This window comes from Phalacrocorax aristotelis, chromosome 4 (assembly GCF_949628215.1).
Source record: "Phalacrocorax aristotelis chromosome 4, bGulAri2.1, whole genome shotgun sequence".
Classification (NCBI taxonomy): Eukaryota; Metazoa; Chordata; class Aves; order Suliformes; family Phalacrocoracidae; genus Phalacrocorax; species Phalacrocorax aristotelis.
In genome coordinates this window covers 54,863,403-54,888,894 of record NC_134279.1, presented here as the reverse complement: position 1 = coordinate 54,888,894, position 25,492 = coordinate 54,863,403, and the positions used below count along the sequence as shown (strand labels likewise).

The 25,492-nt window shown below is 36.9% G+C and overlaps 2 protein-coding genes across 15 annotated transcripts in view; one reads left to right on the top strand and one right to left on the bottom strand.

The window, feature by feature from the left end:
- The window catches only part of FRYL (FRY like transcription coactivator), a 172,822-nt gene that overhangs the window by 76,025 nt on the left and 71,305 nt on the right, over positions 1-25,492 (bottom strand). For all 12 annotated transcript variants that reach the window (XM_075091496.1, XM_075091497.1, XM_075091494.1 and 9 more), the window contains 9 exons: positions 17,886-17,939; positions 12,467-12,606; positions 11,915-12,011; positions 9,674-9,753; positions 9,082-9,162; positions 8,444-8,612; positions 7,284-7,376; positions 4,203-4,301; positions 2,540-2,641 (listed from right to left, as the gene is read on the bottom strand). In XM_075091496.1, the coding sequence (XP_074947597.1) occupies positions 2,540-2,641; positions 4,203-4,301; positions 7,284-7,376; positions 8,444-8,612; positions 9,082-9,162; positions 9,674-9,753; positions 11,915-12,011; positions 12,467-12,606; positions 17,886-17,939 (915 nt within the window). The remainder of the gene's footprint in view (positions 1-2,539; positions 2,642-4,202; positions 4,302-7,283; positions 7,377-8,443; positions 8,613-9,081; positions 9,163-9,673; positions 9,754-11,914; positions 12,012-12,466; positions 12,607-17,885; positions 17,940-25,492) is intronic.
- Positions 23,268-25,492, top strand: part of DCUN1D4 (defective in cullin neddylation 1 domain containing 4) — a 201,164-nt gene continuing 198,939 nt past the window's right edge. For 2 of the 3 annotated variants that reach the window (XM_075091516.1, XM_075091514.1), the window contains exon 1: positions 23,268-23,276. The gene's annotated coding sequence lies outside the window, so the exon portion shown is untranslated. The remainder of the gene's footprint in view (positions 23,277-25,492) is intronic. The other variant, XM_075091540.1, reaches the window with a different exon arrangement.

Below are 25,492 nucleotides of genomic sequence, written 5' to 3'. Positions count from 1 at the left end.
ATGATAGACACTTTTCTCTCCCTCTTCAGCAGCTTTTAAAATGTTCCTTCCTCTCCCCGGAAGAGGTGGTAAGCATACCACGACAACTCAGCTTCATCCAAGAATCTACCGGCTTCCTGACAAACCTGCTAGAATCAGCGTATCTAAATACTAGTCAAAAAAGTAAGCAAAATGTATTACTGTCTGCTGAACAAGTTCAGAATTTTGACTACACTACGGTGCGTAAAGAAATGCCCTGCCGGGCTCAATGCTGAAACAGCATCCCAACCGCTTTGTGGGGCAAGACCAGCTGCTACACGTATACCAAGAAACACCCTTTGATACGCTCCCAGTCTAAAATGACTCCTACAACTCCTTAACTGCTTTTTGCATTGGTGTAGACCCCTAGGCTTCCACATTTCAGCAAGGCTAGGATGTTTCCCCCATACAGTAAGCCTGCTTTGAGGATAACTAAAGGTAGTGGGCGCTGAAACCCAGTACAAGGAGTTTACAAGGGCAATAAATATTGCTAGTGCTGGATTAGGATTCAGAGGACTCTCAGGAGCATTATCAAGTACAACATAGCACCAAAATACTGCAGGGTAAAGCAGGATATGAATACACTACGCATCAGGTACTGTGGCGCAACTGCGAAGATGTGAGCTTTCACACCATGGCAAATGGGACGTAGCCTATTTCTGTCACCAATGTGTGACCACATGGTGTTCACTGCTAGGTAAGAGTTTGCACTGGGCAGTCACCAGGGAAAAAAGTGAGCACCACTAATCCAAGACCTATGTTACCTCTTGGCGACTTGCTAATAGGCTTGTACTCTTCGTAGAATATCCCTGTGACAACGTCTAAGTGTTGTCATTATTTCAAGCGTTAATTTGTTAATTTTAACTAATATGGTATGGGTGGATGAACCTTTTCAGTACTCGAAAGTATCTCCCAGTAACTCTCAAAAATTACTTTATTAAATGACAAAGACGCTAGAGACAATGGATTTGGAATCCTTATTGCATTTTACATATTTAGGTAACTGCAAATAAAATAACTTTAGTTATTAGGAGATCAGGAAATAAAATAGGGAAGGGGAAATCTAAAATACTAAACTGCTGTGAAATTCAGATTTATAAATTAATGAGATTACTTATTACAGAGTGCATGCATTTAATTAGCTTGAAACAAAGGAACACATTCATTCATAAGACATGTGAGGACAGTGGGGGGGTGTTTTTCCAGATTAGACTCAACAAAGTTTCTCAACAAGGTAGGCACCCAAAAAACCCAATAGTATTTCGTGGGCCAGATTAATCCAAGCCATAAAATATCCTGAATAACTCATTGATGGCACAGCATCATAACACTGCAAATTCGGAATTGCAGAAATTCATAAGTAGAATTTCTACTGAATAGAGCCTTACAGTAGAAGTGTTAAGCTGTTAGTGGTTAACAAAACTAAGTAAAATGTAAAATGCATGCTCAGCAACTACCAGTAAACTCACTGGCATTCATAGTTTTAATACATCCATTATCAGCAATGGACATTATGCCAGAAAAATGCAACTCCTAAACTGTAAGAATTTTTTTAAAAGCTTTAAAAACAAAAGCAAAAGCAGCCTCTGTAAGCAAAATAAACAATAAAACAAAAATCAAGGCAAATATTGCAAAAGAACTGCAAAGTTAGATGAAAAATATACAAAAACCCAAGAAGCAACAGAAAAGTGTGAAAGATGTCATGAAAACAAAATGACCCTCAAAAAAAACCATCCAAGCAGCTAAACCTGTTTCCTTTTGACTTCATGCTGGTTTAAGTATTTTACTAATAAGCTTCAGATTGTCACTCATATCTAACCAGAATTAATACTGTGAAAGTGGATCAAAGAATTTATTAAAATTATCAAAATCAATACATTAGGCAGAATCATGAGCTATGTTAAACAAAATTAAGGAAAGAACATGTACAACAATTAAAATTACAAGAAAGTGACTAAAACAAATCCCTAATTTTGAAGGATCTTGATCTCTTTCTTTACTATGCTATCAACTGAAGCCATGAGTTAAAGGGACACTGTAATTTTTATTTGGAAAATATATATGACAGGCTGTAGATATAAGCTCTTTTCTGGACTCCCAATTCATTTTCTATTCCTTCAATCGTGAACAAAAATTTTGCACTTACTACACATTCTACTTAGAGGAGTAGACAAGCGACTTATTTCCTCACATATAATTTGCACATGAAAAATTACAGTTAGTTCCTTCTCTGGCATCAATAGTGTTTATTAGCTGATACTTTCCTGCAGATTTTAGTCAATAAAACTGATGGTCCCCAAAGGGGCCACATCTATTTCCAGCATTACACAGCATCACAAAAACTTACTAAGTTAAATACTAATGGAGATTCAAGACATTTAATTAAAAAAATAAAATAAAATTCACAGTGTCCTTTTAAACAGCCAAATATTCATTGTTTATTTGGCACGAGAATGCTGAGAACATATCGGAATAAATGCTTTCGATTTGCAACCGTTCCTGAATTGAAAAGGATTCTTACCTTTAGATGTGATAAACAGTTCTGCAGGAAAACGTGCCAGTTATTTAAAAAAAACTGTTTCTGACTGACACACAACAGGCAGGTGATCAATGGATACAAAGCCTATGAGTAGGGGGGAAAAAGAATTGATCAAATTGCTCTTTGCACACCTCCCAAGTCTTGTACATTGAGAATGAGACATACAGTGGGTGCCTGTCTCTCACTCTCACAGTTTTAGCATTGCACAGCAGCCCTTCTTCCCCTGCACTAGGACACACACGGCAGGCATGGTGTCCCGGGTATAACCTATGAGCTGTAAGAGCTCCTGAGGTAGGATCGGGGCAGTGGGACCATGGTGCAGCTCATCCCCTCGCAAGGCCTGATCTCAAACAAAGACTGTGAGTAGATCACGCCCCTTGCCCTTTCCCTACAACCACACGATTCACAGCTCCTGGAGTCTTACATGCAGGGAGAGAGAACTGCCTCTATGAAAAATATTCAGGAAAACCATCAACTCAGTAAAAACTGATGCAGGCATTAGGCTGTCAGAAACGTTACTTCGCAAAGTCTACTTTTAGCAAGGAATGAAGCACATTTTAATAAAGTCTGTGACTATGCAGACTAGCATGACTTTGCTTTGCTTTAGTAACCTAAGATTTGTTTAAACACCACATAGCTTAACAGAACACATAATGGTGATTAATACCAGATCTGACTTCAGATTATCTTGTTATGGAATAAAATTAAAGAATGAGGATGCATAGGTAAATTGTAACCTTGATGTAACAATGTTTATGACTTCATAAATAAAATGATATTGTGAATACCAACATAATATTGTGAATACTTTATGTTATTCTTACACAAGGAGTTTAACCATGTACAATGGCACATGCCTTATATGCTCAAAACACCAGAAAGTAAAGCTCATCCCTAACATGAAAGTGAGGATAAATAATTTTAAAATGCACTTGCATTTACTGAATATTCCAATTGTAATGCAAAATTTAGCGCTCTATTTCCAGCAAAGCGAAATGAATCAACTTGAAACATGGCTGCTATGGTCATCAAGAATTACACCAAATACTTCATTAACAAGAGATTTAAATCTCTAAGAGATTTAAAGAGATGCAGTTTTAGGGGAAAAGCCAAGATGCAGTCTTAGGGGACAAACCCCACCCCAGCCCCCAAACCGCAGATATTTATATCCAAAAGAGATAATAAAAAATATTGGAAAAATAAAAACAAAGTGTATGAGGAGAGGAGAAAACAGGCAGAGCAGGACTATTAACAGGCTGCTATTTTGCTGGAGAAGTCTTGTCTGACACTTCCATCTTCTTTCATCTTTTAATTAAAGATAATTTAAATACACAGACTCCCTGAATGCAATTTTTTTAGAAGAGACATTAGGTTAAATAACTCTGTGCTACAACCTACTAAAATAATCAAAACCAAGGACTGATTTCGAGACAATCTCACAAGTGAGATAACGGAGCACATATCTTGCACAAAGAAGCAAATCAAAATTAGAGCAAATGCACATACACAGTGTGAATTTAATTACACTTCAACTGAGGAGTTAAGATGTAAATTAATACAGCTGTTAGCTTTTCCTTATATAATGTACTAGCATAAAAGTCTAAGATGAGCAAAATGGAGAAGTTGAAATATTTCTTTAAAATACCAGTGAATGCTTCTTTCTTGAACTCAATTCAAAGGTAGTCTGATAAAGCATCTCCACAAAATTTTTCAAACACGGCACATTTACTTCATTTTTAACAGCCTATTAAAAAAAAAAAAGCATACATAAATGGGTATAAAAGCTTATGCAGAAGGCGATTTAAATATACATTAAGATGTCCATGAATTGAAGAACATTCGAAAGTTCAGTCTCACATTAGGTTACTTATTTGAATGTATTTATGTGAAAGATAAACAGAAGCACAGGAAATCATGTCATACACTATAACCATACAGTTAAAAAACCAAACCAACCCCAAAACCCATTAAAAACCCTACTATTTTAAGAATGTGGCCTGTATTTCACACTTGAAGAAAAAGTATTTGCCACCAAATAACAAATAAAACCTACACTGAAAATCTTTAAAAGCACAATTTCATATTTTTTAAAGAAATATACCCATAACTTTTTCACTGTTTCCCTCTTTAACACTCCCCTATGCTTTTAGGTCCCCCAGTTCCGAAAACTTAGGGAATAATAGAGGATTACAAGCCAACCAACCATATACGTGGTCTTTGTTCAGCTTCCAGAATTAATGAAACAGATACATGGAGCCCTATATCTTTTTTTACCCACACTGTCCCTGCATACAGAATAGCCTTCCTTCCACAAACCAGGCAGCTACCTTCTTTACCCTGCAAGTCTCTCAGGCTTCTCTCTGGATACCTGTGATGATCCATTTAAACATCATTCTCAACCTACTGTTCTATACAGTACAGGGGTGTTGGGGAAGGGGCTGGCTTTTCTGGAAGAAATCCTCTATACTGATAATTTCCCTATAGTATCAGGTAACTTTTTGTTAGTTTTTAATTATTCAAAGTTATTAAAAGATATGTCATGACCACCTTCCTAAGAATACTCTGAAAATATTCATGATGAGGAAGCATAAAAAATAGCGTATAGTATTTCTGTAACATGTACAAATCCAAAAAGAAAGACCTGAGAAAGTAGTTACATTTTAAATCACTTCCTACGTACCCCCAAATTATTTATCTTTTGCTATTCTTAAGCTGTAAGCTGATCAGTACCCTGCTAGCTCCACATGAGAAATTAGTCAGTTGTTGCCAGCACACTGTTGCTTGGGATATAACCTTAGGCTTACAGATCTGCCTTAACTCCCCCACTGTAAAATATGCTGTCACCCGTCATACCTGCAGGGTCCAAACCAGGCCATATTTTTAAAAAATGCCTGAATGACTAAGGAAAAGAATGACAGTAAATAAGTCACCATTTCAAAACCCAAGAGCTTCCTTGCTTAAGCAATTTTCTGTATCCAAGATACAGGAAAATCTAGATTCAGTTCCTTCATCTGCTTCAAAAAATTCAAACTTGCATCTTACACCTTCCAAGAGAATGACTAACCCTCTCAACTGCATCTCAATCTGGGATGGGGCTCTCTGCCTCTATTTAAAAAGCTCCATTTGCATGAAATGATTAGAGACTCAGTGAGTCAGAAGGAAGGATCAAGCCTCCCTCACCAACCATTTAAAGCGCTGATTCAGGCTATGTTTGTAGGATGTGATCCACAAAACAAAGGCGCTCTGCACAGCTGGCTTGCGTGCCTCCACAGTTACGACCGGATAGTCCCAATTCCCAAATGCTGCTTCTGCCTCATTACTGCACATGCAGTTTTCACTATATTTAAAGTATAATTTTGCAACCTAATATTCGTGTTTACCTAAACGCTAAGTACTTTCACTATGCATCCCCACTCCAACTGCTGAGCAATTGTGGAGTTCAAGATGACAAATGCATTCACTTTTTAACAGGACAAGAAATTATTCCCTAGAAGAGTATAAGTATGCCTAGGGAAGATCAAGACTTCAGTCAATAAATAGCTACTACTAACACCTTTTTGTGGTCATGCCTTATGGAGAAAGATTGTTTCCTTTCTAATTTTGTAAAAAAAAAAAAAAATTAAAATTTAAGCCAGTGAAGGGAGGGAAGCATTTCCCCATGGTAAGGCAGACCATTTGAAAGAAGATGCTGAGTTCAGAGAGATTTATCTTTCTTTTCCTACAAGCTTGCTTAGAGGGGATCCCCACCTGGTGTGCTAGTCTTTGTAGATCCCATTCTACAAAGTGGGATTCTACACATCCCAGTTCTCCATCTTTAGCAAGATATGCCCCTATAACTGGGTGTAACACAGAGCCATGACTTGCCATTTTTTGGGACAGCGTGACAAGCACACCGTGGCCTAGCATTTGCTAATACAACTATCATTTTAGACAGCAATCACAGCAAGCATTCATCTTACTACGATGGAACTTTGAGTTTGTGGTAAATGGTCAACTTGAGGTATACTGAGCTGCTGTAACTTCTTGCTGACCTGTTGACCAAGCTTTACACAACTGAGTGAAGCCTGCCCAGGAAGGGGGAGAACCTGTCCGTACCAAAAGCATTCTCACAAGCAGCGTTACAGGCACTGCACATCCAACACTGTGATAACAAGGTTTTTTCTTGCCTATGGCTTTAGATTTAAAACACATACGGGAGATGATTGACTGCTCTTCCACTTGAGGATTGCGTCTAGCGGACACTCACCTCTACAAAACATTTTTATTTAATTAGCCAAAACCCACATTCTTCCTTCTTGCATAAGAGTTCACATTCTCCCTATTGGACTGTAAAAATGTAACATATCTCCATTTATTCTAGAAAGAACTTAACAGGTTTTGGCTAATAAAGAAAAGTCAATGGGACCCTTGAATGAACAAATATTAAACCAAGGAAATTTCAAGTTTCAAAGACTGTATAAGATTGCAAAGTGCTCTGGTGACAAAAAGGTCTACAAAAAAGACAATCTTAAGAAGTTCTGAAAAAAGACTGGAAACTAGCTAATACACAAATCACACCGACACATTTCCCTTTAAAAGGTTATGTAGGTGCTTGTAATTTACTTAATAGTCTTTTTGAATCTGTAAAAATATAATATTGTGAGGATTAATAGAAGCAATTTTAACAACAAAAGCCTAATTCAAAGTGAGGGGAATAGCAGAGGAGGGGAAAAAAAAAAATACTTACAGCAGCCACAGGGATGAGAATTTCCACAAACAAACCAGCAAGTGCATGTTTTATATCTTTATCTTTTACTTCCAGGAAGTATTGAGCACATTCCTTAGTAAGGAAGCATTAGAAAAATGTTTAGAAAAAAGAAGACAAACATCCCTATGCCATGAAAACCACTAGCAGTATCACATTAATTGCCAGGTTGAATTTAAATCATGCCATGTGTTTAAGTCAGTCTTATATTCCTTGACAACATCAACTTTACAAAACATTAGAAACTTTAAAACCTGCTTCCCCAGCAATTAAAAAGAAGCTGAAAAGGAGAATATTTGTAATACCAGATAGCTATTTACTTTCTACTCAGAATATAGAGTACTTAGAATACAAAAAAAATATAAAAACACATATTTTTCCTCAGATTATTTTGAAGTTTTTTAAAAAATGCTTCTCTCTATTGAAATTATTAGAAAACAAGATTTTATTTTTATATACTCATTTTCAAGATGACTTTGATGCAAAGAAAATTTTACAGAGAAATAAATAATCCACACACATGTGTGCATACTCCACTATACCAAACTCACCACTCTGGAGACAACCTAAAGCACTTACGTGTATGTTAGTATTTTCAGGGTTGAGATCAATGTCAATGGCTGTTAAATAGCTCTCATAAAAATTATGACCAAGTTACAATAACTTCAGTTATTGTGGAATGGGAGAGTTATTCATTAAGACAATTTTTAATCCACATCAAAATCAGCAAACAAAGAGATTTTAGGTCTCTCCAAAAATTAACAGAGTTTTTTTTTAAACAAGAGTGTTTCTTTGCATCTCAGATCTTAAAGAAGATGTATCAGGTAAATTTTTTGCTTTAACCCACTGCTTCCATAAAGAAAGAAAATTATTTGATTGCTACCCATTTTCATTTTGCCTTGAATAAATTCATGTATTACAGGTTTGCCACATTACTGAGACAATTGAAAATGGGTTCTCATTATGCTAGGTACTCACGAACTGCAGAGACACAAATGATTCATACCCCTGAGAACCCACCTAAACAGAAAAGGATGAAGGACGAGACACAAGTAGAGTGAGCAACTGATCACAGCAAGCACCATTAATGACTTAAACAATCACAGTTATGCTCATTTCAGTTTTCTGTAAGATTCATTTACCTGCATGAACTGAAATGATGCTTCGAAATCCTCCACGGGATACATCTTTACTCGAAAAAACTTCATTCCCATAATCAAACTGATGATACTTTGTACTACATGGGGACTCTGTTCTTTTTGTCGCAGTTCCTTTAATTCAGTGACAAACTTCTTCCTAACAGCTTGAAACCTGAACAAGGCATATAGATGGCAATTTTTTGTATTCTTAGTTACTTTCATATGATGTCTATAATTTTGAACCAATTTCTTTAGTCTGTTAATGATAACAGGACCTACAGTAAAAGAAACACAAGCAAGATCAACCCTGATACTTAAAATCTAGACATTTAGTAAGAGTGCCCATAATGATCAGCACATTAGAAGATACTGATCAACTGACCAACAACTATTGCCGTATACCAGGCCTCCTTCCCCTGCACCTACAAGTTGACAGCAAAGCATTTCATTATTGTACTAAAGCTTATTTCTTTACTTTCTCAAATTTGTTGTGCTGGAACATGAGATGGACACGCCAGACTACACTTGACACTTAAGCCATTAGTTACTGGGGTCATTAATAAATGCTGCTATATTAAATAGTCTTTCAGTCTAAAGTAATTTTTCCCCCAAGAGCAGGAAGAGTCAGAGACTGAACTTACTTTGATTGAGCAAGAACACCTGTCACTTCTGCATACAAGTCTGCAATAATATGCACATTCCCAGTGTTGGTTCCTGAATACCTAAAGAGAGGGGGGAAAAAAAAAAAAAAACAAACAAAACACACACACACAAACCCCAAAGGTGTTAAATACAATTTGTTCTTCCTAACCCCTAGCATGTTCTCAATTACAAGCAAAAAGTTTGTTCTAATGCAAGGCAGATTATTACCATAAAAACAATGCAAGTCAAGCATAAAATGCATGGGTGACATTTAAAGTGATGTAGTTTCACTAAGCAGACATGAGAGATATTCTGCATGGGAAGTTTACTATAGTTATCCAGCTAGGACTTTTCTTACTCCGGCTGGCTATGCAAATCATTCTGTATATTCTAAGCAAAATAAACTCAATATTATATTGAATGCAGCTTCAGTCTTTCAAGATATGTTTTCAGTTTAAAGATATCGATCAGTGTTTGTTTACAGTATTATCACCAACATGTTGCATGTGAGGCAAAGGAGGACAATCACAACAATCAAGCACAGGCTGGTAATGCACACAAAATATTTTAAAGTATAAAAGTGAAACTTACCCTTCCTTATGCTTAAAGTGCTTAAAAGCCAAGTTTAGAACTTCATGTACTAAAGGATCTGGCACTGGATGAACAGGTATCTGAAATGCAGATGTAATTTATCTGTATGTAACTATGCGTGTACATATGCACATATGTATGAAGTAAACAAACAGTACTGTGAGATGCCCTGCAGAAATCTCTCCCGTTCTGTCAAAGGACACATCCTGGGTCAGCATACGATATCAAATTAATTCTGCAATATATGAACATTTACACAACCTGTACTGACATTCTCTTAAATTATTCTGCATACTGGCTTTTAGGGATTAAATTAATAATAAAATAAAGAACAGTAATGTAAAGCCTATGAATTCGTCATCAAAATTTATCAGACTAGGTTAACTATGCACCCTTCCACACTTTCTACCTTGTGCGGTGTTACTATTACAGATTTAACCTCAAAATGCAATTCATCTCGATATAAAGGAAGACAAAACCAAAAAATAAGAACGCAGAAGAGATGATCATCCCCATTTGAGACTTTCTGCAGACGAAACCAGCCAAAACATATAAAAATCCTTCTAGCAATAAGTAACAATCTGGTGAGAAACCAAAACCAAGCATTGATGAGAAGGCCCTTTTTTACAAAGGTTCTCTTTGACATCACCACTTTTCGCAGGTTTAAAAGAAAAGTTTTGCTTAAAAACCAAGTGTATTCATTTTAAAAAAGCACTATATATAATTATTAAGTCATATCATCTTTAAAATTTCAAAGCAAATTAAGTAGGGATTAGGATAACCCTACTAAACAATACTGTTTAAGAATTTAACTAAAATATATTAGAATAAAATATTACTGTCTTGTCTACGGAAAACGAAGCTCTTAATGCTTGAGAATTTCATACTCTTCTGCATCAAGCAAGCTATTTGCCCAAGAACTTCCAGTTACTGGAACTGGCTATTCACATGCATATTAATACAATGAGGAATATATAGTCATTTAAGAAAAAGGGTTTTGTTCCTACATAGGTCATGTCTGTCACCCTCTCTGGTTGCTCCGTGAATATTGCAGAAAGGGCTGGCTCATACCCTTGGCAACCCTCTAAAACCAGTTTCTAAGAATTAAACAATGACAGGACTCACAGGAAGATAGACGTAATATGAATATAAATACATTTATTGATAAAAAGCCACCCTTCCTGTGCTTTGTTTGACTGCCTAATTGCAGATTCACATTACAGGCAGAACATACAAACCCTCCTTTAGGTAACTTTTAATACTAAATTGACTGAAGGATTCTCTTAAGTGGTGTATCTACGTTTAGTGGCCTATTGCAGGTCTTTAGCAGAGGAAAATAGCCTTATCAGAAAAATACTTATCTTGTCTGGAGTACAAGCGTGGGAGGCTCACCAAGCATTACAGGAGTCACCACAGACTCTTCAAGACTCTTCAAGACAAAAACTTTGGAACCTCTCCTGACATTTAAATCACTGGCAACATGTACTATGCTCAACAGAAAATCTAGTACCAATTCAGAATAAAGAAGCTACCCATATACCCTGCAATCCTGAACAACCTATTCCATTTCCCTTTTTCTTTAGCACTGATAGAAAATTTAGGCAGCGAGAGAGCATGAACTAAAGATTTTCTGTAAAACACTAACGCATAAGAGTGTGACGGTTTTAATAGCGTTCTCTGCATCTCTGTGCATGCAGTTTACAAATATCACTTTGGAAGATTGGTCAGTGTCTCAGGAAGGATAGGCAGCTCTTTTGTTTTCTTGTTTCCATTCCTCCCTTGTCCCTCAACCAGTGCAAATTTCATATTAACAGAAATTGTGCATGTTACATTGGCTAGCACTACATTACAGGGTCAAGCAAAATTACATACCCTAATTTTTTTAAAAAGTGACAAGTGAATCTTGTCGTTCAATGATTTCACATTGTATTTCAAAAATGTTTAAGCAGACAAAAAGCACCAAACATAAATAAAATGTTACTTTCTACAGTTCTGCTTTTTGCAGTACATCATCAGTTTTGACTTAGTGGCTCCAAGACATGTGAACTGAGATAACGCAGGCACGTAAAGAAAAGACAGGAGAGGCCAAAGGCTTTATGCACCTGAGAGCATAATTACAGCCTTTTGCATATGGTCATCATATACATGCTCCAGTTTTTAATACAAAAATTTAAAGGAAAGGATCAAAACTGACGTTAAAAGCAAAATACTAAAAGAATTTGCTGAAGCAAAAGAGCTTACCTGTTTTAGAACCTCTATTAAAACTAAACAAAAAATGAAATCTACAGCTAAGTCCCTCCTTTCAAGTAGATAATCTCTTTCACGTTGTTGGTCATCCCTAAAACAAGAAATCAAGAACACACATATCATACACAAGACTGAACACAGATATCACAGAGAAAGGGTATACATGTCTTTCATGCAATCATTGTTGCACATGTATATAAAATGGATACTTAGAAAGGCTTTGGGGTTTGGTGCAGCACTGACATCTTGACCCCTCCTACAAGGGCCTGCCAACAACCAAAACAATTCAGAAAGGAGCCAAACTAGCTTGGAATTATCACCATCCAACTTCCTTCTGCATATCAACCCCAAAATCATTAAATCACTTCATGCATATCATCTACGCAAGTTAAATACACTACCTCAAAGAAGCCCAAGCTCTTTCTACACAGATTTAGGTAATAACGGATCCAAAGACAAAATACTTGTAAAAGAAGTACAAAGCACACATATTCTTACAAGAAAGCACACAAAAATCAAACAGAATTTTGCAAAGAAAACTCTTACCCCTTCGATTTTGTGCTAGATCGAGGTCTGTATTCATAAGATTCATCTTCTGTTCCATTTTGACGCCTGTACCAGTCAAACAAGGTGCGTAATAAGGAGGGGAGACAGTGCTCTGCTACTGAGCTCATAGAGCTTATCAACTGAAAAAATTAAGAAAAGTAGTTTAGCCTGATAAAGCAACCTAAAAATCCTGGAATTAAAACCATTATGTCAGATTTGTATTTAACATTAAAAATGTATATCATATAATTTTACGAAGTGGCAACTTTATGTATCATTTTCATCCAGGACAGTTACTGTAAATATGACACTCAGTCAGTTGTTATGACAAATTTAAGCAGACAAAGCATTCCAAAACTCATGGGGATCAGAGTCCTACATTTATACAGATAACCTGTATAAAACCGTTGAGAAAACAGCAGAGATTATAGAATGTCCCTGAATGTTGCCACATGTATCTCTGAAGTATACGTACCTTTACATTACAAATGACAGATAGGAAATAACCCTCCTAAACCTTCCAAAACATGCTTCTTTAGTTATTATACAAACAAAAATATGAGCTTTTTGATATTCTACTCTTAATACATTTGACTGTCGAGATCTCAAGCTGTACTTATTTTCAGCATAACTCCCCTGTCTACTGCCCTCTTTCAGAAAACCCATGAGTCATAAACTTATCCATAAAACAGTGGCAACAGAAACCATTACAGCATGAAGACCTTAACGTGGCATGAAACTTAAACAGAGCTCATCAGTGCCCAGGCTTGGAGAGGAGAATAATGACTGGAGAAAGACAACATAAAGCAGTTATAAACTCTGTGCTGGGAGGCAGCAGGGAGCAAGCCCATCCCCAAAACACTGGCTGGAAAATGAGAGTTACCACATTGCTCACTGATGCCACATACCAATTACCTCTTGCGTCTTTCAAGTAAGACGTTTCAGTAGGAGCCACACCCTCTCGTGATAACTTATCTATTATTCGCTATTCCAGAAGACCAAGATAACATCAATGCCATGGTTTCTTTGTCCTCATTTGAAGCATCATGGTTTTTCAGGTTTGGGGAAGGGATGGGGGCAGGTTAACCATAAGGAAACATCAGAAAGGTCTCTTTCAACCATTTAAATACTCTACTCATTGTTAACCAGTCAGCTATTCACGTCACAAGAATTAAGTAGTATTCTTGACTGTCTGAAAAATCCTTGAATTATATAAACAAGTGGAGAAACTTCCTGAAAATAAGTAAAATAATATTCTTATTCTGTGAGGTCATAACACGCTACATCCCAGTATACAACACAAACTGCATAAATTCCAAACCTGAAGAGGAACTAGGTTTCACCAAGAAATATTTATTAGAATTATGGTTTTCTTCTTATGTCTGTCAATAGGACACTTATTATGTCTGTCCATAGGACACTTACTAAACAAGAGAGTCAGTGGAAAAACCTAGGCACGCCTGCTGCAGGAGAGGCATGCACATTAAGCTAACTGCACAAAAAGATGAAGGCAGTCATTGCAGGCAACACAAAAACATAAAGTATTTTAACCACAGAAAAGAAACAGACGCTAGAAATACTGTGTAGGCTTGCTATAATTCCTCCCATTTTGGAACAAACACTAAATTTTGAGAATAACTTCATTCTTAGACACGATGAAAACTTTATGACTTGCTTTAAAAGCCAAGCATGTTGTAAGCTTGTTCCTTGTGCTCTGATATCTATACAAAATAAATACCCAGTCAACCAACCAACATACATCAGACTTCTAGAAGCGGACAGTAAAAACAGCTCCATTTTACCACTGTAAAGTTATACTGTGATCCTAAATGAAGCAGTGTTTGATGAAATGGAACATATACAAATTAAGATGTTGCTCAAGCGAATTTTCTGATGTGGCAGATACGAGAAACTTCCTTGGGGGGAAAAAACCCCAAAACCCAGTAACAAAAACTTGTAAAGAGGAAGAGGAAAGAAAGATTATGAGGAAATTTGAGACACTTCTGGGCTAATATTAAAACCATCATCCTTTAGTAAGAGGAAGCATCAGAAAAGAATCATTCATACAGCAACCACACACACAACAGGATAGGAACAGATTAAGCCACACTTAAGTTACCCTGTGCTGTCAATGTAAAATGCTCCCCCAAAGTACTTCCCTGCCCTCCTTCTGAACTGACAGGTTTATCAGTAGAAGGGAAAGAAGAAAGCTTCCTTTTAAACTTTACTAACGTTTTCCTTAAGTTTTCCTACAAATTTACAAGTATATTGTTACTACTACCACTCATAAATATTCTAGCAGTTGGGTATTTTACATCACCTTCCAGAGAAACAAGCTGTATCACATCCATTAAAAAAATTGTCATCGGTAAAGTGCTAAACCCAGAAACCAATGGCATTATAAAGCATTTCCCTCTTGAAATGAAGAATCATTTTTACAGTATAATGATTTATTTCCTGCCAAGTTTTGCGTCCTTAATATTTTAATAAAAAGCCATTGGAATTATCAGGAAGAAGAAATCTTTGCTTGTATTACACAGCTGCTCAGCAGAACATAAGCTATATGCTTATTTTATTTAAAATAATTACCATATTGCTTGGATACTAAATGCAAGACCGTCTTGTATTAAAATTATAAGAAAACCCTTTTATTTTACCACTAAATTACGCCTAGGTTGAAAGCAGCAATCCAGACAAAGAGGGATCCTGTAATGCCCAAGAGGACAGGGCTGAACTAGTCATCATGACATGTACTTATATTCCTTGGAATGAAACAGCACAATCTTAATGAATGAAACATGCTCCAGTCTTAAAGGTCAAAACACATTGCTAATTGCTGCACTTAACATACCCAACAGCACATTGAGAGGTAAGGAGAGAGATATGCAAAATTATAGTAAGATGTTAGAGCCCACATTCCAGCTATGGCAAAAATCCTGATCCTGAAATCATTGCTCAAGTTGTGCCTAATCATGAACAAGCCTGAACCCCACAGACACATCTGCTTTCAGCAAAGTCACTGAGATGGCCAAGATATGCTTCTGCGTGATCATAAAGTTTTGGTGTCTTAGGACAAGAGTAGGAAATTGCCAAGTATGATTCCAACAACAAACAAAAGAAGAAAAATATAAGCTATTTCAGTTTCAAGCTGTACAAGCAAAAATATTTTAAGAAATGCAGTATATGCTCTCTCAAAAAAAATTCCTCTCCGGTAGCTTCTTGACACTCTGGGAATGATAAAAGGAAAGCACTGGTACTAAAATGCTAAAATTTTTAACAGTTTAGAACTGTATCGACATAAAATTTTCCTTCTTATTTTCCAAAATCTCATCTCTTTCACCTAATTTACATTTATCGATTTTCCACACTTGGATCTAATAGCAGCCCTCTTGGTCTGGTTATGCTTCCAACAGAAACAACTTATAATCCCATTAAACAGCTATTTTATTTTCTCGTGATAAGGACAGGCAACACTACACGCCTTCCTCCTCCATCCCGCTTCTTATCACTTACTGAGCTGAGAGAATGAGCGTTAACTGGATAGCTTCTTACTCCCAGCATCCCTCTTGTGTTTCAGTCATGCTCTTTTTATTCACAAAGCACAACACTAGCTCAGACACCATATCAGTCCAGCTAAAGCCACTTTCTAGATTCAAATTCCTAACTCCCTGAAGATCTCTGGGTGAACGAGGTTGGCCCAGCGACAGCTCTAGCTTCCCTGCTCTGTCACTGGATGCTGTGGCCATGCACTCTGGGTGCTCCTCTCTCCCCTACTTTGCCAATCTCTTTTTACTCTGCAGTTTTCTGCACTGCTGGAGAATTGATCTTAATATGGGTTTCCTATATCCAGCAATGAACAGAGAGGAACAATCTTAATTCCTTTTCCAAACAATGTTCAAAATTCCTGTCACCACAAGGGAGCCACTCTGCTCTGACTTCCTAAAGTAGTCTTTCAGTACTGTGAAAATTCAGATCTCGATGAACCCAAAATAGATTATAAATAACAAAAGAACAAAACAAGAACTCACACACATACACACATAATCAAAACAAATTATTTCTAACGTACTACATTTCCAGGAAAATTAGTTTATTTCTATTTTATAAGATTTCAAAAGTTACATGCTTTATTTTTTCATTTTTATTCACTCAGCATATTTTTAGAACCTATATGTAGTTTAATACATGAATACTAGTAATTTTTAAAAAGCATCCTTAACTGAGGAAAAATATGGGGATAAGGGTGGGGCTGGAGTTAGTAGAATAACTGGTAATATTACTGATGTACAGATTTCCTTACATCATCCTTATCATGCGTATTACTAAGTTTTTGGTCAGCTTTAATACAAAATACTGCTACCTACCACAGAACTTATGCCCTGTTCCCCCTCACCCATCTTCCTTGCTTACGAGTAAACTTTCGTGTAGAGGATGATGGCCTTACAGCAGGTTAGATTAGAAAACATTTAAATGCTATGGGAGGTTTTTGGTGGTGGTTTTGGGTTTGTTTTTCTTTGAAAAGAAAACTATACATCAAATATTACATGCTATTATGTCTTTCTCTTTTGGGAGAAGGGAAGAGAGATGCACGGATAGCCATTAACTGAGAAGGAGGGGCAGGTCCATAGGTTTCACTGCGATGTCTAATACCTGTATCTGAGGAGTAATGGAAAGCATGAAACAAAAATCCAGCTACAGAAGACATGGACAGAACACTAAACTTCATACAGTAAGATGCTATTCAGTAACAGTTAAAAACAGGAACAGGCAATTCACGGGGCTTCATCTGAATGCTGCCTCTTCATTGCAAGGAAGTAGTTACGGGACAAACACATGCCTATACTATGAAAGAATTAGAAATACAGGCAATAAACATGAATAAATCAAGCAGAGAATTATTCCACATACAGTTCACTTATAGTAAGTGAAACAGTATAGCCTCGCAGTGCGACTATATACTCAGCAAAAGAGCAAAGTAACGTCTTGAATCTACCTTATGCCTTCTGCCACAGAATCAAAAAGCCCTCAGTAAAAGCCATGTTACTGAAATTAACGTGATTTGCTTATAAAAGTAGAACACTAAACACTGAAACAATAAGTCTTATAGGTTGAGGTTACACAAATCCTGTTAACGGGAACAGAAAGAAATTAAGTCTTTTTGTCCCCTACCATATTTCAGCATCTTCCCTACAGCAGCTTTTACTGCTACTTTCAAATAAATTAGCTATTCTAGTAGTTTCTTAGTATCATAATCTACAATGGAAAATAAAGTCTAACTAATAATATTCAATAGTCTAAATCTTTTGATGCTGATTCAGAGGTGGATGTCCAAAGTCATAACATCAGTGGAATCATTATTCTGCAAAAACAGAGGCCACCTTACCCCAATAAAAACTGCCTTCAATTACATGTCTCATACCTGATCAAACTGAAGATCTTCACCTCTTTGAAGAGATCTGGACAAGAGCTTTTCCTGTAAAAAACAAAACAAAACATGACTTTCACAATGCAACTGACTGTTATCAAAGACAGAGTCCTTTCTCAGTTATATTACAGAACAAAGAAATAACTTCAAATGTAATATTTGCATTATTTTTTCAGCTAGAACCACTTCTGAAGATGTAAAGAAGAGAGATATCAAATTAATTTGGTAGCTTCATAGCAATGATGTTAAAGACTGACAGATAGAAAATGTCAAACACCTCTCCCTAACAGCAGGGCCCACAGCAGCGTGCTCAACAGAGATAGCTGATGGTGGGTGCAAAGTGTAACTTAGAAGGAAAGCCATTCCCATCTGAATTAACAAGCATACTCACATTCATATAAGGCAGTTATTGTAAGCTACAAGAATGAATTTTAAAATGCCTCGCAAAGGCGAGACCATTGTTCAATGCACTTCCAATCTGTGCTTTCCCTGAACTGCAATGAAAACCAGCTAGAAAACTTAGTCCAGGAAAAGGAGAATGTCAATAACAACTTGCTTTACGTTTGAAATAACTTTGTACGGTACAGAAAAGATGCGGTATTACTAGAATTTCGTTATAACAATATTTCATTGCTACCAATACCATAAGACATATTGCTCTGTTAAAACCAAAATTAAATTATATTCCTGACAAAATAATTTAGGGAGGATTAAAGCATTAAGAAAGGAAAACTCTCATGGTGCTTAGGGACATGGTTTAGCGGTGGACTTGGCAGTGTTAGGTTTAGGGTCGCACTCGATGGTCTTAAAGGTCTTTTCCAACCTAAATGATTCTAGTATTCTATGAACTGTAACAGTAATATACTAATTCTCACTAGTCACTGTTGAGAGTACCAAATAACACAGTTACAGGAAATACAAATTTTATATCTCTTGCTAGGGTATCCTGAAAAGAGAAAAAAGAAAAGGGGAAAGGGGGTGGGGAGAGAGAGAAAAGAAAAAAAAAATACTAAGTTGCATGTACTGGCTCTCAGGGTCAATGATTTACAGTAAGCCAAGCAGCACAGTAACAGCTTTAAGGGCATACTATAAGGTATATAAAGATGTGATGAGTATTTCTTGCTATTTAAAGAAATATTAAACTACTTTTCATTTTTACAAGTGAAGTAGAAAAAGTACTCAAGGTAAGGAGTTTACAGCTCACACTAGATTGCAGAGGCAAACAAAGCGCTTTTATGGAGCAAATAAAGTAGTCAGCTAGAAGAGAGCTGTTAATTTGCCTTGTCCGAGATGTAAAACGAGGTGTCAGCGGTGCTGATAGCCAGTACTGCTCTCAACAGGTTGTGCCTCAGCTTAAGAGACAACACCCATGCTGCCAGGCCTTTGACAAAAATTTAAAAAGTCAATATTGCTTGGCATTTAACACTTCCAAGGCTGCAGCGAACAGACTATATGTTAAACAGATACAATTTAGGACTGGATGTACCAAGTCCAAGATTCAAACTCGCAGTTTATTTTCACTTGTCCTAATCATAATCTTGGAAACATGAGAATTTCTGGTGTTTTCTGCTACGAGTACAGCTGTGCTTGGTGTTCAAAAGCACACAATCTCCGACAACTATTACAGCCTCTGAAAACTTGAACTCAACACTGCTTACGCAAAACGCATTTGCCTACTCTGAAAGTATAACTTGAAATAATACAGGTACCAATTCACAAGTTGGACCATTTTTACTTTCTATAATCCAAAGAAACGCACTTAATTGTCTAAAAAACCACTGCCATTTATGTATACTTAGAGCGTGCCTACATAAAAAAATATTTTAAAAAGCAGGTGGTTTCAGGAAAATGCATGTAATATTCTGAAATAGTTCTATTTGTTCATCAACTCATGTATTTGCCAATGTTCTTTCACTGTGTATTCAAAAGCAAGGGGGAAAAGGTTTCAGACACTGGCAAGCACACACTTTGAATCTTACAAATTCATACAGTTTTACGTGTTAAGTCTGTTCAAAATACTGTTATGAAAATTGTCATTTTGCAGCAGATACCAAAAGCTCCAGAGAGCACCTGCAAATCAGAATTCCCTTTTAACGAGAACTCCTTCCTCCCCTTTTCTTATAGGGAAATATCTACTATAGGTGAATTCACATTATCTGTACTACACTTTTAGATAAACTGCACAAATAATTGTAATCTTATCTATAAAGCAGAAACATGAGAAACGTTCCACCCTATATAAACATCATATATTGCCGAGTAAGCTGAAGGAAAATAACTCGACAAATATTTCCTGAGAAGATAGAGAAGTGACTTTCCTGTAAGAAGACGGTAAAAAGTCAGGTTCCTTAAGTCTCCTTACGATACAATGCCCTGACATGCCACGTCTCAACCATGGTACTACCAAACTGTTACAGAGGTGAACACTGGGTTTATTATACCTATTGCATGTGTCTAAACCCAGAAATAGCTAAAGAAAAGAATGATTAAAAAAAAGTCAAAGAGGAATCAAATAATCTTTAAGTCTTTAGACAAAGAAGTTGAAATCCATGTCAGTAGATAGCGAACTATTTTTAAGATAGTTCTGAAAATTTTGCTCCTTCCCCCCATTCCATACTAATTAAGACACTTCTGTACGTCAAATGCTGATATAACTTGCAAGATTTTTTTAGTATCAGGAAGAATGAAGACCTTACAAGTTCATAAAACTCATTATTTTTCCTCAGCATTACAAAAAGCTTACCTGCTAAAAGGTACGTATCACCACAGTTAATGTAACACTGACCACACAAATGTGACGTGACCCAATAATACTCTTTAGCCCAGTCACAAGGTTTATCAAGGCCTTTGAATTATTTGTATGGCTTTAAAATTTATTTTCTTTCAATGTCTTTTTCTCTCTCTGCTTTGTCATGGCCCCAGTCATCTACATGACTTACAAAAATCTATCCAGCAGCATAAAGTAAAGGTCTGGAAACTTTCATTGAATTAATAATTTAAGATTTATTTTCCTGGCTTCCTGAAGTTCAGAGACAAATGGAAATAATAGGTCTACATTTATCTTTTACAAGTGAAATGAAAAAAAACTCCTCTATTGAATTAACCAAAGAGCAGTTTATATCCATTGTGTAAAGCAGAAATGTCAACATATGGCAGGCAGCAGAGATCAGGATGTAGACAGTCGTGCCTGTGCTGTGCAAACAACTGCACCCCTGGAAAAAGTTACCACCCGTTGGCCCCTCTCCAGCATTCACTGGCACTGTCCTCTCGTGGCTAGCACAACTCAGTAGGGCAGCTCAGGTGAACGGAGCAAAATGTATTTGTTTCTGTCCTCCAAGCTGCAAGTAAGAAACAAGACAAGCGATGCCGTCTTGCCTCCCTGAGCCCAAGCGCTGGGCAGCGCCTGCATCCTTGCCCCGGCGTCAGAGCAGTGCACGAGAAACACTGTGCTGAGGAAATGCGGTGTGCTAAGCTTTACAGATTTGAGACAAGCTTTTGAAAGCACCTAGGCAAGATTTGCGAGAGCATACAGTACTGGTGTGAGCAATATTTAGTTTCTCCATGATGGGATAAAATAAGCCAGTTGCCAACAGCAGCGAAATACTCTTGCTGGTTTCAACTTAAATGTGAGACTGAACTATAATTTGCTAAGTTAGCAGTTTACCTAATCACTAATCTTTTCCAGTATAGTTTGCTTGATGTTTGGGGAAGGCTGGTACCATGCCTCAGTCATCCTTGCTTAGCTGAGGAAGAGTATTTTAAGCTACAATAAATCTGTCTGAGCCCTTCTTCTTCTAAAACCGTACAGTAGCACAAAAGACTTTGAAGAATTTATTTTAAAAAAGAAAAATAAAGGTGTTTTAATTTCATTTACTTATTAAAAGGATGATCTTCCTTCCTGCAACTTGATATATTTATTTTAAGCATTTGCTGATAGGCTCTGTCCATAACTTTGGAAAATCTGCAGTATTAAAATTTCACAAGCAGAGAACTCTTAATTAAATCAGTGGAAGGAAAACTATTTTATTACTCACTGAGTATCCTAAGTAAATTCACAGCCAAAGAAACCATTTAGTTACTTTTTAAAAACACAAGTCAGTTACTCATAGATGAAACTCATACATCTGGCCAAAATGGTACCAACTCCTCCCCGCCAGGTGCTGTCTTGATCTTAAATTACTATTTTTAAAAATTTATTTATTATTTGTAATTAATTTTTGCTCACCTGCTGACATATTTATCGTCAAGTTTTAAAACGTGTCTAACTCCTAACTTTAATTCCTCTGGCTCCAAATTCTCTCAAATAGCTTCATCCAACACATAAAACATTTATGTAACACTATATATATTCTCCATGTAAACTTTATTATTTGTAGCCAAGTCATCCCACAAAATCAAATCATACTAAAATGATAAAGGGCTTTCCCCTCTTCCTGTAAAGCCTTTCCTCCAATCTCAGTCAGTACCGTTGCTGTGCCCCTCCAGCCTTTTATCTTTCCTTTTAAATGTCATACACTAGAACCAAATATTCAGTGTTTATATCAAACATTACATACAAAAATAAAACTACTTGAGTACTTCCTTTCATTCAGACACCTAAGGGCTCCATTCCACCTCTTTGTACCACACAGGCTCAGGTTGTTGCACTTCTCAACAGCTTCCAGCACCTCTTCTAAATTGCTGGTTTTCTGTAAAGACCTTCCTTCCCATCAGTATCAAATAAGGAATGTTGGCTGTATGTGCAAATTTACATCTGACTGCATTAAAATATTTTGTTTAAAGGAATTCAACTTAGCAAATGAACCCAGACAGAACTGTTAAAAAGACTGTCACAAATGACTACTCCACTAATATTTATCAGTTCCTATTTTACCCCAAAGCATACTGTATACACACAAAATAACAATTTCAGAATCTTACTAGTTAAAGATCCTGACTAATGTAGACTTCATGCAATCACCATAGAACCTCACCAGACAAAAGAGCTGGGAATCTGTCTTCTTTGAAAAGTACATTGTTTCACTAGTTTCATGGGTTTTCTAATTTTTAATCTGGCAAGATGCCTTGATTTGGTATGATTAACAGAATTTAAAAGATTTGTTTAACAGTTAACGGTTTAACAGGGAGACATAGGCCGGGACTGTTGTCAGAGTATTTATTTAACCTGGTCTACAGACAAGTTTTGCAGCACAAGTGAACTGCTGGGCTGTTATATTTACCATGCAACCAGCTATTTAGGTTAGGAGATTTAACTCCAAACTAGCTGTGTCTACAGAAAAAGCCCTCTTCAGCCTATCTGAATCACAGGCATACCATGTCACTCTGGCCAAGTGCTATCCTCCCTGTACATTTAACAGATGAATGGAAAAGGGGCCGAGGGAGCCGCCTTCCCAGCAGTAGGGATGCAGACCACCACGCCGAGTGGAGCTACCTACTTTTCCACCCACAGCATCACCATCCCCACAGCTCTCCTCTCACTTCTTAACCACGTACCCTTCACCGTTTGCGTGCCCCTTTTCCTACAAATGCCTCTGTGCTTTCTTATCAAACTCTCCTGAATACCTCTTTTGGATGTCTATAGGAAAACAGACAAGCTTCGTTTAAATTCTAGGCTTGCCTGGTGTACACACACACACACACACACACATGCACAGAGTATACCTAAGTAAGTGTGTATAAAGAAATGCTTCCTTTTCCTCAGCCTTTGATCTACTAATGGTTTTAACTGCAGACGACCGAATCAGTGACATGTTTAGCACCCTTTTTGTGTTCTTTTGGGCTGCTGCTTGTTAACATTTTTCCTAGAATTTCAAAACTGGGGTCCAAGTGCTCTGACGTGCCTTTTTCTGTAATAGGGTCATTCACAGCAGTGAAGAACGTCTCTGCAAGGAGCAGTTGCAAACAGAGGCCCTTCAATTTAGTTGATTTTATAGTTATAATTTCAAATTATTTTATCTTTCGCAACCCAAAGAACTTATATTTAAGATTTCAATACCCAAATTCATTGCATGTCAAATCTATTTTATGTCCTTGACCTATTTTGTCCAAGAGATGGTAATGCAGAGATTACAGCCCCCTGCATCTATGTCAGGAACTAATAAAACTAAATTGCATTCAAACAAAATAAATCCATCTATATAGAAATAAAAATTAAATGTATGTTGCAGGAAGTATTCCTGGCTGAACAACATGGAAAACATCCTATAGTGCTGTAGGATTTTTATGTCTGTTTATTCTGAAATCAGTAAGCCTGTCTTGTACATTATACTCTACCTTCAGATGATCAGAAGAAATGAGCAGAAAGAAGCACCCCTTATGCAAAAAACAAGGCAGTAAAAATTAGGGAGAGAACGGCAATAAGAGGAAGAGACAGTGAGAGGACCTGGCATGCAGTGGGTGGCAGCGAGTGTTGACACCAGAAGGAGAAATGGAGACACAAGCATTCCAACCCAAGTTCAGGCCTAGTCTCTCAGCGGGGTGGACCAACAAATGAACGAATGAAAAAATTCTTTCAGGAACTGCTAAAGTATGATGGTTACAAGGAAGAGAAACATCTGAATTAAGACTGCCACTCTATGCTCAATTCAACATACCAACCACAGCTTGCTGTAAAGTTCATTCTACACAGTCACATATTGCTCTGACACGAGCATCTGTGTCGCATCTTGCATGCACAGGATGACCACGTGATTGCAGCAAACTGTAACGAAGGCGTGCATCTGCCCCTTTTCTCATAAAATTTGAGAGATGTGTAGGTAACAAGCAGGGCAGTATGGGACAGATAATTATTTTTATAGCTATTTAAAGCTATTGGGAGGAAATGGGACACCTAGAACAACTGTTTACTTGACAGCAAGCCCATAATATAGCATAATCTTGACATCATCCCATGGGCATAGCAGAGTCATGATTACCTGCCACTGCACAAAGTTATGGGGTTATTAGTATTTTAAAATTTTAAAAATGCAATTATATCTAGTAAACTTCTGGTTTTGTAAAATAATGAATTTTAAAAATGTATTAAATTTTTTTTAGCTAGACAGTAAGCACTTCAATCTTCACCACTAAAATCAAGTTACGTATTAGGTGGCTGTGAGGGCTTTCTTCCCCCGAAAGGCTACAGGCATCCTTTAATGAAAAAGGCCGAGAAAAATTGCACTACAAAATATCTTCAAAAAAATTTTGTTACAAGAATTAAAGGAGGAGGAAAAGCACAGGGACATGAACATTGAGGACCTGAGCGAAGTCAGGAACATCAGAAGGTGCATTACCACATAGAAAATGTTACTGCTGTATTACGTTATATCTGTGAAAATGGTATTCTTTTAGAGAAAGTTCTGATCCGATCACAGCTGCAATGCACTGGATATGACCTTAACATGTCATATGTTGAGACTAGCGGGTGCATTTGCATTTCCCGTTGAACATCAGAATGGTAAATCACTTGTGTAAAAATACCCAACCCCCACACTTTAAAGGGATACTAATACTAACTCATAACTCAGACAAACTAAAATCACAACTGAGTGAGATTTCCAAGTTAAAAATATATATATGTACACTGGCTACTATATTCCTCCAGGTGTTAGTGTCATTACTTG